Source organism: Terrapene carolina, unplaced genomic scaffold, assembly GCF_002925995.2.
Source record: "Terrapene carolina triunguis isolate 2854851 unplaced genomic scaffold, T_m_triunguis-2.0 Scaffold247, whole genome shotgun sequence".
In the NCBI taxonomy this organism is placed as follows: Eukaryota; Metazoa; Chordata; order Testudines; family Emydidae; genus Terrapene; species Terrapene triunguis.
Window position 1 is genome coordinate 432431 of NW_020664598.1, and position 12063 is coordinate 444493.

General features: G+C 44.7%; 1 protein-coding gene across 2 annotated transcripts in view; it reads right to left on the reverse strand.

Moving 5' to 3' along the window:
* The window catches only part of SREBF2 (sterol regulatory element binding transcription factor 2), a 33746-nt gene extending 22040 nt beyond the window's left edge, over positions 1–11706 (reverse strand). Inside the window, exons 1-3 of one of the 2 annotated variants that reach the window (XM_024200456.3) lie at positions 11556–11706; positions 5775–6158; positions 4563–4744 (exon numbers count right to left, since the gene is read on the reverse strand). In XM_024200456.3, the coding sequence (XP_024056224.2) occupies positions 4563–4744; positions 5775–6158; positions 11556–11637 (648 nt within the window). In that variant the 5' untranslated portion in view covers positions 11638–11706. The remainder of the gene's footprint in view (positions 1–4562; positions 4745–5774; positions 6159–11555) is intronic. The other variant, XM_024200457.3, reaches the window with a different exon arrangement.
* Positions 11707–12063: the final 357 nt, after the last annotated feature.

A 12063-nucleotide genomic window follows, 5' to 3' on the forward strand; every position in this document is an offset into this window, starting at 1 on the left:
AATATCCAAAACACAAGCCTGATAGTAATGGAGGTCTTTTCCAATATATGTCTGGGTAGTTAAAAGTAATACAGCAACACACAAAATCTCTAGTAAGTTCCTGGAACATACTGAGAACAACTTTTTATTTCAGAAAGTGGAGGACATAACAGGGGCAGCCATTTTAGATTTGATTCTCGGCAACAGGGGGGGTTGATTGTGGAGCTAAAGGTGGAAGGCAATATGGGTGAAAAGTGATCATGAAATGAGAGATTCATGAGTCTAAGGAAAGGAAGGAATGAGAGCAGCAGAACAAGGACAATGGACTTGAAAGAAGCAGATTTTAATAAACTCAGAACTGGTCGGTAAGGTCCCACGAGAAGACAATCTAAGGGAAAAGGAGTTCAAGTGATATGGCAGTTTCTTAAGGAGACAATATTAAAGTCACAACTGCCAACTATCCCAATGCAAAGGAAAGATAGGAAGAATAGTGAGAGGCCAATATGGCCCACCAGGAGCTCTTTAATTTCCTGAAAAATCAAAAAGGAATCCTAAAAAATGTGGAAACGTGGACAAAGTGCTAAGGAAGAGTACAAAGAAAGTACAGGCATGTAGAGACAAAATCAGAACGGTCAAGGCACGAAATGAATTCCACTAGCAAGGAACATAAAAGGCAGTAAGAAGAGGTTCTTCAGACACAGTAGGAGCAAGAGACAGACAAAGGAAAACGTAGGTCGTCTTCTTAGCAGGGAAGGAGAGCTAATAAGTGATGACATCAAGAAAGCTGAGGAGTTTAATGCCTATTTTGCTTTAGTCTTCACTAAAAAGTTAATGGTGAACAGATACTCAACATAATATTGACAACAAGGGGGAAGGCAAGCAAGCCAAAATAGAGAAAGTACAGGCTCAAGAATATTTAGACAAGTTAGATGTATTCAGTCAGCAGGGCCTGATGAAATTCATCCTACGGTCCTTAAGGAACTAGTTGAATCAATTTCTGAACAGTTACCAACCATCTCCAAGAATTCATGGAGTAGGAGTGAGATCCCAGCGGACTGGAGAAGGATAAACATAGCACCTATCATTAAAAAGAGGAACAAAGAGGTCTTGGGGAATTATAGACCAGTCAGCCTAACTGATACCTGGCAAGATATAGAACAAATTATTAAACAATCCTTGTGTAAGCATCTAAAGGATAATAGGTTTATAAATATACCCAGCATGGATTTGTTAAGAACAAATCATGCCAAACCAACCTAATTTCCTTCTTTGACAGGGTTACTGGACTAAGAGATAGGGGAAATCTATAGACATGGTATAGCTTGATTTTAGTAAGGCATCTGACACAGTCCAATATTACATTCTCATGAGCAAACTAGGGAAAATTACTCTAATGTGGGTGCACAACTGGTTGCAAGACTGTACTCAGAGAGTAGTTATCAACCATTTGGTGTCAAAATAAAGAGGTGTACCTAGTGGGGTCCCACAGGGGTCAGTCCAGAGTCCAATACAATTCAATATTTTCAGTGAATGACTTGGATAATGGTGTAGAAAGTACACTTATAAAATCTGCAGATGACACCAAGGTGGGAGTGGCTGCAAGCGTTTTTGGCATACAGGATTAGAATTCAAAACAACCATGACAAATTAGATAATTGTTCTGAAATCAACAAGATGAAATTCAATAAAAACAAGTGCAAATTATTACATTGAGGAAGGAAAAAAATCAAATGCACAGCTACAGAATAGGGAACAACTAGCTGGGTGGTAGGACTTCTGATAGGATCTGGACGGTATAATGGATCAAATAATGGAATCGGAGTCAATGTGGTGCAATTGTGAAAAAGTCTAATAGCATTTGGTAACTGTTCTGCTCTACTTGGCAGTGGTGAGGTCTCAGCTGGAGTACTGCATCCAGCTCTGGGTGCCATACTTTAGGAAAGATGTGGACAAAGTCCAGAGGAGAGCAACAAAAATGATAAACGGCTTAGAAAACTTGACCTATGAGGAAAGGTTCAAAAACTGGGCATGTTTAGTCTTGAGAAAAGATGACTGAGGAGATCCTGATAACAGCCTTCAAGTAAGTTAAGTGCTATTATAAAGAGGATGGTGGTCAATTGTTCTCCATGTCCTCTGAAAGTAGGACAAGAAGTAATGGGCTTAATCTGCAGCAAGAGAGATTTACATTAGATACTAAGGCCAGGTCTACACTAACCCCCTAATTCGAACTAAGGTACGCAACTTCAGCTACGTGAATAACGTAGCTGAAGTTCGAAGTACCTTAGTTCGAACTTACCTCGGTCCACACGCGGCAGGCAGGCTCCCCCGTCGACTCCGCGGTACTCCTCTCGTCTAGCTGGAGTACCACAGTCGACGGCGAGCACTTCCTGGTTCGACTTATCGCGTCCAGACAAGACGCGATAAGTCGAACCCAGAAGTTCGATCGCTCGCGGCCGAACTACCGGGTAAGTGTAGACATACCCTAAGAAAAACTTTCTAACTATAAGGATAATTAAGCTCTGTAATAGGCTTCCAAGGGAGGTTGTGGATTCCCCATCATGGGAAGTTTTTAAGAACAGGTTGTACAGACACCTGTCCAGGATGGTCTAGATGTACTTGGTCCTGCAAGGGGCTGGACTCAATGACCTCACGAGGTCTCTTCCAGCCCTACATTTCTAGGATTCCATCATTCTCACCTATGGCCTGAGAATTAAGGTCAGGTTTTACCTCATTTGGCTGAAATAATCAGTTAACCCAAACTTCACTCAAATTGAAGCCAACAGTAAAGGCTGGTTACCCTTTACCCTAAAATATTCTTCCTTGCTTTTCCATTTTTGCAGCTACTTTACCATTCCTGATCCTGGGTGGGACAATAAGTGGCATGATACTGTTTTGCTTAACCTCAGTAATCTCTTTCATACAGAGTATATACCCTACGGTGAAGCACTTCACATAATAGCAAAGGGAGAAAACAGATCCCTTTACTCTTGTGGGTATATTTTCAGAAGAGATTTGATAAGAGATGAAGCAGCAGAGAAATACTGGATGATGTTCCATATGGCAGACGTTCACAGTGGAAAATGCTCTAATAGCTGCATCGGTGAAATTCTAACAGGAACAGAAGAAGCACACAGGTTATTGGCAGCCTAACCAAAAGTAGGAACAATTAGAAATTTATCATAGAAGACTGCTAGCATGAGATTTCCAGTTTGGTTTGGCTGACCAAAGCAACTTAGACACACAGGATAACGTGCAACTATGCAGCCAAACTTTTGATGCTTAGTCAAACTGAAACTTGTGAAGTTTGCCCAGTGCTACATCTAATCGTGCTATGTGACATGACAGATATTCATAGAATATCAGGATTGGAAGGGACCTCAGGAGGTCATCTAGTCCAACCCCCTGCTCAAAGGAAGACCAATCCCCAACTAAATCATCCCAGCCAGGGCTTTGTCAAACCTGATCTTAAAAACCTCTAAGGAAGGAGATTCCACCACCTCCCTAGGTAACCCATTCCAGTGCTTCACCACCCTCCTAGTGAAAAAGTTTTTCCTAATATCCAACCTAAACCTCCCCCAGTGCAACTTGAGACCATTACTCCTTATTCTGTCATCTGGTACCACTGAGAACAGTCTAGATCCATCCTCTTCGGAACCCCCTTTCAGGTAGTTGAAAGCAGCTATCAAATCGCCCCTCATTCTTCTCTTCTGCAGACTAAACAATCCCAGTTCCCTCAGCCTTTCCTCATAAGTCATGTGCTCCAGCCCCCTAATCATTTTTGTTGCTCTCCGCTGGACTCTTTCCAATTTTTCCACATCCTTCTTGTAGTGTGGGGCCCAAAACTGAACACAGTACTCCAGATGAGGCCTCACCAATGTCAAATAGAGGGGAATGATAACATCCTTCGATCTGCTGGCAATGCCCCTACTTATACAGCCCAAAATGCCGTTAGCCTTCTTGGCAACAAGGGCACACTGTTGAATCATATCCAGCTTCTTGTCCACTGTAACCCCTAGGTCCTTTTCTGCAGAACTGCTGCCTAGCCACTCGGTTCCTAGTCTGTAGCAGTGCACTTAGGATGAAAGAATCCTATGCAGGACTCTGCACTTGTCCTTGTTGAACCTCATCAGATTTCTTTTGGCCCAATCCTCTAATTTGTTTAGGTTCCTCTGTATCCTATCCCTACCCTCCAGCGTATCTACCACTCCTCCCAGTTTAGTGTCATCTGCAAACTTGCTGAGGGTGAAGTCCAAAACATTCCAAGTGGTATGTTCACAATGAGGAGCTCTTTTGCCTGGGTTAAATAAAGCAAGATGCTTTTGGAAGGTAGAAAGATTTGTTAGAATCACTTTCCACACCCAACAACTCAGCATCCCAGAGTAAGCCCAGCATCAATCAAGCAACTAAGCTTCAGCCAGCCCCACCCGCCACACCCCATTCCTGGATCAGTCAGCAACCAAGCCTGCTCCTGCATTATCCCCCCCTGATGGATCCTGGGGAGTTCTGCAAATTGTGCCCTCCACACTGCATTTGCTGAGGGCACTAGGCACACCCTTCTTTGCATATTCCTTATTTTTACTTACTGGAACTTGCTGGACCTGAGGAGCAGCTACTGTCTGGACTGTGGCAGGGGCTAGCGTTTGGATGGTGCCATTGGCAGCCTGTGTGAACACTCTCTGAGCCTGCACAGTCTGCACCTGCTGCTGGATGGTGACTGGCTGAACTTGGGAGGACGTCACCAGGCTCTGAACCTGAGGCTGAAGCACTGAAAAGGAGAAAAAGATGTGAGGGATAGCACAGCAGAGAGGCTCTCAGTCGGGGGTTGTGAGTGACACCCAAGAAGATTGTAAATGGCTGAGTAGGTAACTCATGGCAGCACCACTACCTTGTGAACGACCATACAAATTCCCTTGATGGCACTGGGCCTAGCACAAAAGAATCTGGGATGCACTTCCCTACTATGCTGCCATTAGTACTCCCTGTGACTTATCCCTTGCATCAGCTCTTAGCACCTGAAATGAGAACAATCTGATGCCTAAGCAATAGAGAACTATGATGACTGACCTTAATGAGAGCTCATTATTTTTATTAGTTTAGCCCCTTGGGGCAGGGGCTTTTTGTTCTGTGTTTGTACAGCACCTAGCTCAGGGGAGTCCTGGTCCATGACGAGGGCTCCCAGGCACTAAGGTAAGATGATTTCCAATTAAACCTTCTGGGAAGTGCCCCTACTCAGCAAAAGCATTAACTGAGTACCTGAACCCTCATACCACATGCCTTAGTCCCTTATTTTATTGCCCTGGATGCACAGTCACAGCAGGAAGACGGCTCAACCTTCTAGTGGCAAAACATACTGCCATGTGGGAGAGAATGAGAGTTCAGGTCCTGGGTTTAGCCTTTGCTCCCACAGCTAGAAGCACTACAAAAGTAAACTGTGACAATTTCTAAAACACCATCTACAAAGCCCCCCCCAAGAAGCCAATGCAAAGGATTGTGGGGCCACGTTTGAGACGAGCAAGTGTATATGAGTCACAAGTACATCATACGAAAAGAGTTAGAAACCCATACACTAGAGTTTTCCTGTCTGCCCATTGAATCGGAGTGAAAGTACACGTCATCTAGACTGAAACTCTTCATGCAGTACCAGGGATTTCTCAAAGACCAGGTCATAAATTAGAATTATTGGGCAAACAGCATCCTCTAGAGCCATCATGCCTAAGTTTTCTTTGAAAAGTAGCTTTTTTTCATGCCTACAATACAAAAAAAAAAAAAAAGTGTTCTGAGCCCCCAGGCGTTACCTTGAAAACTCGTGGCTGCATTCTGGTAGATCAGCGGTTGCTGAATGAACCTGGTCTGGGGAGCAGAGCTGAAAGTTGGAGTAATCATCACCGTTTGCTGTTGGAGCTGGGGCTGGAGCTGGGGACGAGGCTGAAGGAGGGGTGCAGACCGCTGAGGGGCAGGTGCTGTTGCCTGGGGCACTTTGACTTGCACAGCCTGGAGCTGGGGAGAGGCAGCAGTGGATGGGAAGGACTGCAGCTGTGCCTGGCTGTATGAGCTCTGCAGTGGATGGTCCAAGGTTCCACCACTGCTACCTCCACCACTGCTCTGGAAGGTGCCACATAACTGCTCTGAAAACAGATCCGGAAACTCCCCGACCTGGTTGCTGACGAACTGCAGCATCTCTGAAAAGAATAAGAAAAAATTTTAAGTGCTATCCTCATGCTGCTCCATTCCTCCACCATCATTAGGTCAGGACTCAGAAGATAATGTGAGCGTGGGAGGGAGGGAGCAGAGGTTCAGGATGATCCGGGACTGGAATAGGAGAGGCTACATGACACACACTTAGTAGTATTTGCAGACAGCAAGAGGTCACATCTGGAACAGTGGTGGGGAGGAGGTTGCTACAGTCAGGAGTGAGATGCGGAAGAGCTGCATAAGAAGAGTCTGCAACAGCACCTACCCATGCTGAGTCTGATGGCAGCCTCAAACTCCCACGCAAATGAGAATTAATAAAGCCATCTCCAAAACGAGCGCAGACATTACAAACCCCACATTTTAACACTGCTGCCTTCCAAGACAATCAGATGTCACATAGGAACAAAACAATTGCAGAGCCCCACCCAACAATTACTCCCCCACCAAGCTTTTAGGGAAGTGTAAGGAATAAATGGTAGCTGTCTCAATAAGCACCTCATAAGTGGGGAAATTTGGACAAGAATTCAGCTTAAGTTAAAGTTTAAACCTAAGGGAAAGACAAAAACCTAGCGGAACCATCATCCTACAGGGCTTTGGTGAGAGGAAGCAATGCCCACATTTAGTTCTTAGATTGATTTTTTTTTAAAGGTGTTTATTTAAAAAATAAACATGCCTCATGATCTCCTGCAATACATGTCCCTTCTAACCAGGCTAGAGTTCCACAGCAACCATTAATCTAATGCAAGCATTGATCCATTAACAATGAAAACAAAGAATAAGACATTAGAAATGAAAGCATCGCTGCTCCCTAAAAGGATCTAACCTAGAGATCCTTCCATTTTATCCTGCAGAGTGCAACAAGCCCATAAGGCTGCCTTGGTGGCTAGGTAGGGGTGTAGGGGAAAAAAGAGCTTTTCATAAGAGGTTGGCTCAGTTTGTACAGACACAGCAGAAGAGCTCTTAATACTCCACATTTATACAAGACTTCACTCCAAAATGCCACGTACATATTAACTAATTAATTTTCACAGCCTCCATGGCAGAAAAGCAAGTAAATATTATCCAGCATCTTTGAATCCTCTATGCCTTTTACCATATCAATCTTTCTCACTTTTCTCACTTCTACCCAATGGGCATATCAGTAAATTGATGGGATAAATCCCCAAGAGTGAGGATAATCTATTTTAAAGAAAAAACTGTCAAGTCTGGGAGGCCCAAATGGATTCTTTTCCCCCCCTCTCAGCGTAGTTATACACTGAGAATAAGCTGATGTTACTTTGGCTGCAAGAGGCCCAATAATTTACTTTCCATCTGCACATCAGCTATCTGAGGGAAACAGCTACCAGATGGTGCAAAAGACTAATAAAACTGACTGCGGTTTTGGCCAGATGAATGAAGGACATACATTTTTATGCAGCATCCAATGAACCTGTCACAAAATACTATTGAAGCACGTAGGAAAATGTCAAGAGAATTAAACGTTTGTAAATAAGGATAACATCTACAGCAGTGCTAACGTGGATAAAATGACAAAAGATATTTATCCGCATAACCTGTCAAACTGATCACCCACTGGGGTCAGGAATAAAATACCCACCATGCTTATCACTGTAGTCTTACACAACAAGGCTTTTCAGTTTCCTCTGAAGAATCCATCAGTGGCTATTATTAGAGGCAGGAAACAGGTCTAAATTGGACAAGGTTTTGTTCTGGCACAGTAGTTCCTATTTAGGAGCTGATTTTCAATTCTTTTGTATTAAAGAGCATTTATTCACAATTCTGAAGTTACTGACTTGGAATCTTAGGAGGGTTTTTTTTTTTTTTTTAAATATATTGCTTCATCAACAAGTCAAATCCCACTTTTATCAGTAACCAAGTGTTGTTTAACCTGAAACTGACCAAAAAGTCAAACGAAAAAGCCCCAAAGGATGAATTTCAGGACATTAGGCTGCATATGGAACACATTTTCCAAAAAACTATATAGCTTTACTAGCAAAAGTACAATGAGAATAAAATACAAAGAATTGTAAGAAACACAAAGCCAGATGACAACTTTCCTTCCTAAAACCTATTTGCCAAAGCAAAGAATGAGAGAGGAAACCTGCAAAATAACCACGCAAACTGCATAAGCCAGAAAATAAGATTTCAGGAATATGGAAGGCTGCCAACAGCTAGCAACTAAATGATGAACCTATTATTTTGCAAAGATTATATATGCCCTTATGTGTTTGAAAGGAGTGAACCACTAAAGAGGAACAAGACAAGTTACTACAGAACACAGTTCTAGGCAACCCAGTACCAGTAAAATGTCAACAAAAAGTTGTGACATTGAGTCCAACTATGATTTAATACCACACTCACATCAGTGAAGAAGCTGAGCTCTTTACCAATTAAACAATTATATTTGAATTATATTTCTCTTTCCTCCTTGGATGGTGACTGGAATTTGGTTTTTCTATTTAAATAAATAGAAGTTTATTTTTAAAAATAAATCTGTCAATTTCAAATTTAATTTTAAATAATCTATTCAAATGATTTCTATTAAATACAAAAAAATAACATTAAACAGCACCTTTGCTGCCAAGTTTTAAAGAAAGTCAAACCACTGAGCTCGTGGAAATCAGTGGCTAAACACTTAGAACCACAATTTGTTGAAGGAAGAAAGGCTTCCCTTCCCTCCCTCCATGATAAGCTTCTCCTTTGCTTTGAACTGCACTTAATCATGAGTGCAACCAGAACATCTGACTGCAGACTGATTAGAAACTGCATCTTGCCTCAGTGTCCAAGAAGTTGCATCCCATGCAGCTCCTCAGGGAGACCATATATTATTTATACTCACATGGAGTAACACTAAATCTTCAGTGTACATCACAACCATTAATTACTGTAATTAAACCTTATCACAATCTTGTAAGGTAAAAATATGATCCCCATTTTACAGACTGGGAAGCAGAGAGAAATATCTGATTTGCCCAAGGCTACACTGCAAATCAGTTGCAGTTATTACTCAAGGACATCTGACTCAAGCCTGTGTTGCACCCATTAGACATCCACTGACTCAGCCACATGCACCCAAGGGCACAACTGGTGAGCAAAGCAAGAAAAGGCCATTAGCCCAATAGCAGGCCAGGTTGGCAAATCTCCACTGTCTTCTGCAGGTCAGTTTTCATTTTCAGCCCCTGGGGAGTCAACAAGAGCTGTCTGCCAAGCTGTAAGTAATTAGCTCTCATTTGTTCAAGCTAAGTTTTTGATTGCCCCGGGTTGCTGGAAAGTAGATTCCCCTCCTCTGCGGCACTGCCCCACCACCCGAGTTCTCTACAAACATGAAGAGTATAAACAGTAAGGAAGAGATGGAAATGTTTAGAGTGATCCAAAGAGATGTAACAAGGAGCAACAGGATGAAACTGAACAAAGGGAAAACTTGTCTAACAGTAAGGTACATGATCTGTAGAATAACCTCTCATAGCAATTAGTGGAAGTCTAATCACTTGAGTAATTTGAAACTGACTTTGAAAAAGCCCTGGGGAATATGCTGTTGGAAACAGCCAAGCCTTGATTTTAGCAAGGGTGGTGCTGGGAGAAAGATGATGTGACTTAATTGGGCTCTTCCATCACTGATTTCTTTGATTCTAAGAAAGATATTTTTAATCCCTATTACTGCAGGGTAGTACTGGCAAGAAGCTAAAAGCAAGAACTAGAAAAAGGGATGGGACCTACTAGACCTGGGACTGAGCACCTGTCCTAGACTGAAAGGGCACTATTCTAATATCTTTCATATAGGTTCCTATACCACAATCACCACCAGGGTATCTAAGCACCACCCACAGTGAGTCAGTCTCTCTAAAAACGTTTAAAAACTAAACAAAACAATGGGTACAAGTTAAATAGGATTGTTCATCAAGTGACAGGAGTGCTCCCACACATCAAAGTAGCAGCATTTTTCGATAGAGTTCCACATTGTAAACTCTTAAATACATGTCTTAAACTGACAGAGTGGTATACATGCTGCTCTGAGACACAGTCTACACACCCATAATACAACAATGTAGTCAGTAGGGGTACAGGAAGGAAGCAAGCAGGCACACCTTCATCCCCTAAGCAAGTCCCCTGAGACTAACAGAAAGCAGGTTTCTAGGGTGCAGCTACCATGCTAGCCATATCATGTCAGTACTGTTTCACAGGGAGGCACACAAGATGCTGCAGGCACATCATGGAAGACCAGTAAATAGGACACACATGTTGCATGCCTGCCTGGGGTGGGATGGGGACAGTTTCACCACACATGACTCAGATCTATAACAGGCAGACATTCCTAGGCGGGCACATAAATGTTGTCTAGGCAGGCACATATATCCAGGACTGCAGGGGTGGCCTCACATCACACACATATCATAAGAGGAAGTGACATATCTAAAGGAGCAAGTTTTACCACACACACTGCAAGTCTACTGAATGATTTTGCCGCTCTAGATACTGTGCAGGTGATCACAGGCTTGCCACATGTACATCACACCTATGCTACACACCCCAGAGTGGATGGGCACAGAATGGCCACATGTGCATTAGTGAACCCCACACATTTCATTCCCCTGCCAGCTACTCTATAGAGGAAGACACAGGCTTAAGCTGCCACACACATCACTCTCCTCACCAGAGAAAGGGGGGGCCACAAGCTGGCCATACACCCACTACATACTTTAGAGGGGAGTGGGCAAAACTTGAAATCACACATGCTGAGGCCACCACCAGAAGCAACCACAGACCAATCACACATCAGCACCTCTCTCTACACACATGATAGTGCCCCCTGGTATGCCCCCCAGTGAGGTGGGCACAGCCTGGGCATATGTCAGTGCCCCCCCCATGCACCTACCACGTAAGAACATAAGAGATGCCATGCTGGGTCAGACCAATGATCCATCTAGAGCAGTAGCCTGTCTTCTGACAGTGGCCGGTACCAGAGCACCAAGAGACACATCCGGAACAATTACGGAGTGATCCACCCGTCATCCAGTCCCAGCTTCTGGCAGTCAGAGGTTTAGGGTCACCCAATGCATGGGGTTACATCCCTGTCCATCCTACCTAATAGCCACTGATGGACCTATCCTCCATTAACTTTAGTTCTTTTTTAAACCTCCTTACACTTTTGGCTTTCACAACATCCCCTGGCAATGAGTTCCACAAGTGATTTATGCAGTGTGTGCACCCACCCCCAGGCACACTCCAGAGGGGCGGGCACAGCCCAGACTCCCCTATGTCAGTGCCCCCAGGTACCCCCAGAGGGGCAGACATAGCCAGGGCTTCCCTAGGTCAGTGCCCCCAGGCACCCCCCAGAGGGGCGGGCACCTCCCGGGTTCCCTGCCCTGCGGACTCCTCGCTCTCACCGTCGATGTCCCCCAGGGTGAGCTCGTCCCCCAGCTCGGTCAGGGTCTCCATGGCCTCCATGCCCAGCTCGCGGCTCTCCATCCCGACTCCGCACACGGGCCCGCCCCCGCCGTGCGCCCAGCGCCTCAACCCTCCCCCGGCCGGGCACCGCCTCAGCCCAGGCTCCCAGCACCGGCCGCTGCCGCCACCATGTTCGGCCAGCCCCGCCCCCACCTGCGTGCCAGGAGCCAGGGCCGCGCGTTTCCTCGGCTTGTTGTCAATGAGACCAGGTCTCCGCCGGCCAATCAGCGGGCGAGGCGGCTCGTGGTGTGATTGCGCGTCAGCGATCAGCAGCTGCGATTAGCATACGGGGCCGAGCCCTGTCTCCTTCCCAGGTAGAATATTCATGAGGGGGCGGGGACAGAACGCTGATTAGTCATTGGCCCGAAGTAGGATTTAAAGAGACAGGACGAGTCAAGGACTAGGGCGAAGTGGCTGAGGGTGGGCGGACTGACTGACTGAGCGAGC